Below are 4,392 nucleotides of genomic sequence, written 5' to 3' on the forward strand. Positions count from 1 at the left end.
CTTATCAAGTACAGAATTTATTATAAATAAACAGATAAAAAATGGAAGAATATGAAGAAAACTCAGAAATGCAAATGAGTGTTATGAGAAATAAACAGATTAAAATCAAAGTTTAAATGAAAAGAGTAAAAGAGGAGATAAAAATTCAGGAGAAAGCTATAAAAATAGAATTGACAAAGTGGAAAGCAAAGCACTGTACTTGAGGATATGAATGAACAAGAATCTAGATAGAAAAGGACATGAGCAAAGTAAAAAATGAAAATGAAGAAACCCTGAAAAATATTCAACTCCATGAGGACAAACAATATAACAATAATGGGTATACCAAAGAAGGAAAAGAGAGACTATCTCTCTTCTGAAGGGAAAAGGAAAAAAAAATGTATTTAAAGAAATAGCAGGGCTTCCTCCGTGGCGCAGCAGTTGAGCTCCACACTGCGAAGCTGTCCGCAGTCTCTGCAGAGCCGGTTCAATTCCCCAACGGCCAGGGAGAACCCCACATGGCCTGGCAGACCTCTCTTGCCTCGCCTGCTGCTCCCCTCAGCAGTGTCTTTGGTCCTTCTGCCTGTTCTGCTCCCCGCTCTGGCTCTGGTGAATTCTCTCACCCTCCTGCTTCTGATCTGTACCAGTGCTTGTATAAATAATAAATAAATCTTTGAAAAAAAATAAAATAAAATAAAATGTACTGAAGCCTCCAGAATTATCTTTTCATCTGCAAGAACTAATGATGAACATATGGGGTCTGGGATGATTGCAAAACAAAGACCCAAATATACATTTGAAGGAGTGGTTGTGGTCTTTCGGTCGCAATGGGTAACCAGACTGTACATGTGAAGGAAAAGACCATTTGAGATTTATCAGGGAGAATATGCCACAGGATTAAAATGTAATCGACATTAGAAGTGGAATAGGGCTTGCAGAAGAGCAGTACCAGGAGGATATGCTATTAGGACCCTACTAAAGTAGGGAAATCCAATTTATACCACATTAGCAGCCCTGAAATCAACTTGACACTCTTAAAATCCAAGTCTTAGGAGTAAAAACATTAAATAAGGCATACTCTAGACCTGGCCAAACACAAGCTAAAGCCAAATCCTTAGTATGCCAACCAGAAAGAGAAAATTCGGAAGTTGAGTTATGGAGCACCAGAGAGATGTACAAAACAACCTGGACTTTCCACAAATCCACATTTCCAAAATATAAAACCAAGCCTACTCAGTTCAAAATAATCCTCCATGATATGAAAAATCAATATTCTTCTGAAGAAGAAAAAAAAATCCAAATATTTTATAATGACCTGTATTTTTTTCAGGCAAAAAAAAAAAAATTATTAGTCTTAGCAAGATGGGAAATCTCATCAATACTCAAAAGAAAATGAAGTCAATAAAAACTGAATTTATGTGACACAGATATAGAAATCTACAAAGATTTTATAACAAACTTTATAAATATATTCAAAACATTAAAAGAAAATTTTCAAAGAATTAAATCACTTTAAGCAGTAATCACCTTTCATCAATGGATGCTAAAAATATCAAATGAGAGGTTGATTGAAACTGAATAATATATGGATCAGAATGACATTATATAAAGCCACTGGCTATCCAGACGAACAGCATCACTAAAAATGGGATTGTTTGCCTCACAATATGATGCAGTAGAAATACCATAGCTAAAAAGTTAACCAAGATCCAATCAAAGTCTACCTCAAAGTTAGTTTTGTAGTGTAAGTGCATGACAATTAGCTCTTTTTGATTGTAGACATTAATCTTTTTGATTGCTGAGGCATTTGTTTCAAAGACATCCATCTCAAATAAAACACTGCCTCTAATACAACTAGACAAAGAACTGTCCCACCCATTAAATTGCCCTAGGATAATCTAAATAATGGATTTCCTGAATGACCTGGCCTTTTCCATCATGTACTTTAATTCCTGCTTTTATGTTTTAAATTCACTAATACAGAGTGAACCCACGAAACCCTAAGCACACCACCCTCCTACCCCAGTAAAAGTGAAGCCTAGGCAGAGATGTTGAGGTCCCCACTCAATCTTTCTACCCAACACCTCTCTGTGTAGTGACAGTCACACCATGCACCCTATACGACTGAGTAATCAAACTTGATTTTTCAGGTCCCTGACAGCGGTTGTTGAGGTGCATCTTGCACTTAATGTTATTCATAATAAGAAACAGAAAAACCATTCCAGCCACAACACTGGCTCTTGGATGGAGAAATGTCTATATCAAAGCTTGCCACAAGTAGTCCCAGCCCATGTGAGTACCCCCAGGCATTCCTAGTCAGTAGCATTGCTATGGAGAGGTTGAGAACAACACAAAATGAGCTAATATAAAATGTAAGATATAGGGAAAGATCTAAACAAGACTATAAAGAAGCAGTAAATTCTATTTAGAGTATGGGACACTCTATAAGACAAATAGATTTTTCAATAAATCAATGGTATAAAGAAAAGAGGGAAGGGGACTGCTATAAAACAGGAAACTAGTAAATATATCAACAAGATACATTGTGTGAACCTTTTTGCATTTTAATTTTAAGAATTTATTTTAAAATAATTGAAGAAATTTGAACATGATTTGTGTAATATGTAGCATTGAGGAAATAATGATCATTATAGTGGCAGGCATGGCATGTTTTTAAAAATATCAATATCAATCAGAAAGCATTATAAATATCTGCATGTTGAATATATACTTACACAATATCTGGAATTTGCTCCAAACTTTTCCAGAAAAAAAGGGAGCTATAGTTAATTGAAACAGTGTTGACAAATGATGATGTTGAGGGTGGATGGCAGTTATATGAGGTTTCATTAAAATAATCTCTTTTTGTGTATATATGAAATTTTCCACAATAGAAAGTTTAAAAATTAAAATACATTCAGCTTTATTTTTTAAAAAATATACATATCCTTAGACCTGGTGATTCAACTCCTAAGAATTTATTGTAGGAAAATCTGAATATAAATTATGTGTGTATGGTGAAAGAATTGAATACAACTGAAAATTTCACAATGGAGGATTATTTAAACAATTCATGTTTAGCTATACAAGAAATTCCAGGACAATAAATAAGTACATACTTGTTGAAGTGGAAAGATGTTCAAGATACAGCATGCAGTGGAAAATCAAACTACAAACATCCATGATCCAACTTGTTATATATGTATATATATATATATTATATAATACACACACACAACTTGTTTATTATATATAATACAAGTAGCCAATATTTCTACATTTGTTTTTGTATCTACTTTCTATATTAAATGTTATAGCCTACTTAATAAAAAAAAATAGTAAAAGATGAAGAAAAATCTTCAAATTAGCACTTGAAAATTGTTGTTTTTCCATTCTTTTCTATAGTAACTACAAATTGTTTCACAGGGGGAAGCATCAGAATACAGCAAAATTATTCCTTCCTAACCAATCCTTGAAGACACCCAATGGAAATATCCAAAATCCAAATGAAATCTATAGTTATACTCCTTCAATCAAATATTCCATTTTGTTTATTGTAGAAAAGCCTCTGTAGTGCCTGATGAACCTCCTTATTCCTCAGGGTGTAGATTACAGGATTGAAGAGAGGGGTGACCACAGTGTAGAGCAGGGCAAAGATCTTGGAGAGGAGCTGGGAGTGGACAGCAGAGGGTGCAATATACAAAACCATCAATGTTCCATAGAATGTGGACACAACAACTATGTGGGAGGAACATGTGGAGAAAGCCTTTCGCCTGCTGGCCCCAGCTGGAATTTTCAGCACAGTTGCCACAATCCAGGCGTAAGATGTCAGAATCAGTCCAAAAGGAACAGTGAGGCAGACCACAGAGAGTATGAATGTTGTCATCTGGGCTATGTGGGGATCTGAGCAGGTCAAGTTCACCAAAGGCGTGAAATCACAATAAAAGTGGTCAATGTGGTTAGGGCCACAGAATCTCAGCTGGACCATCAGGATCACAACCAATCCATCTACCAGGAATCCAGAGAGCCAGGCTATAGTCACCAACACCAAGCACCACCTGGGCCCCATCAAGAGTGGGTAGCGGAGTGGGTAGCAGATTGCCAAATAGCGATCATATGCCATGATGGCTAACAGCAAGCATTCAGCTGTGGCTAGAGAACCAAAGATAAAGAACTGGAGCAAGCAGCCAGCTACAGAGATGGCTACCTCCTGCAAGAAGCCCTCCAACATTTTGGCACCACTGTGGAGGTATAGAGGATCTCCAAGAAGGACAGATTAGCCAGGAAGAAATACATGGGTGTGTGGAGCCTCTGAGAATTAACCACAGCCACAATGATTAGCATATTGCCTATTATAATGGAAACATAGATGACAGTGAACACAATAAATAAAAGGGATGAAGCTCAATTATA

General features: G+C 36.2%; 1 protein-coding gene across 1 annotated transcript in view; it reads right to left on the bottom strand.

The window, feature by feature from the left end:
- Positions 1-3,508: 3,508 nt before the first annotated feature.
- LOC119251097 (olfactory receptor 11A1-like) overlaps positions 3,509-4,392 on the bottom strand; it is a 1,006-nt gene continuing 122 nt past the window's right edge. The window contains 2 exon segments of the mRNA XM_037518590.1: positions 3,509-4,212; positions 4,215-4,382. Of these exon segments, the coding sequence (XP_037374487.1) occupies positions 3,509-4,212; positions 4,215-4,382 (872 nt within the window).

Source organism: Talpa occidentalis, unplaced genomic scaffold, assembly GCF_014898055.3.
Source record: "Talpa occidentalis isolate TD23 unplaced genomic scaffold, MPIMG_talOcc4v2.1 talOcc4.2, whole genome shotgun sequence".
NCBI lineage: Eukaryota > Metazoa > Chordata > Mammalia > Eulipotyphla > Talpidae > Talpa > Talpa occidentalis.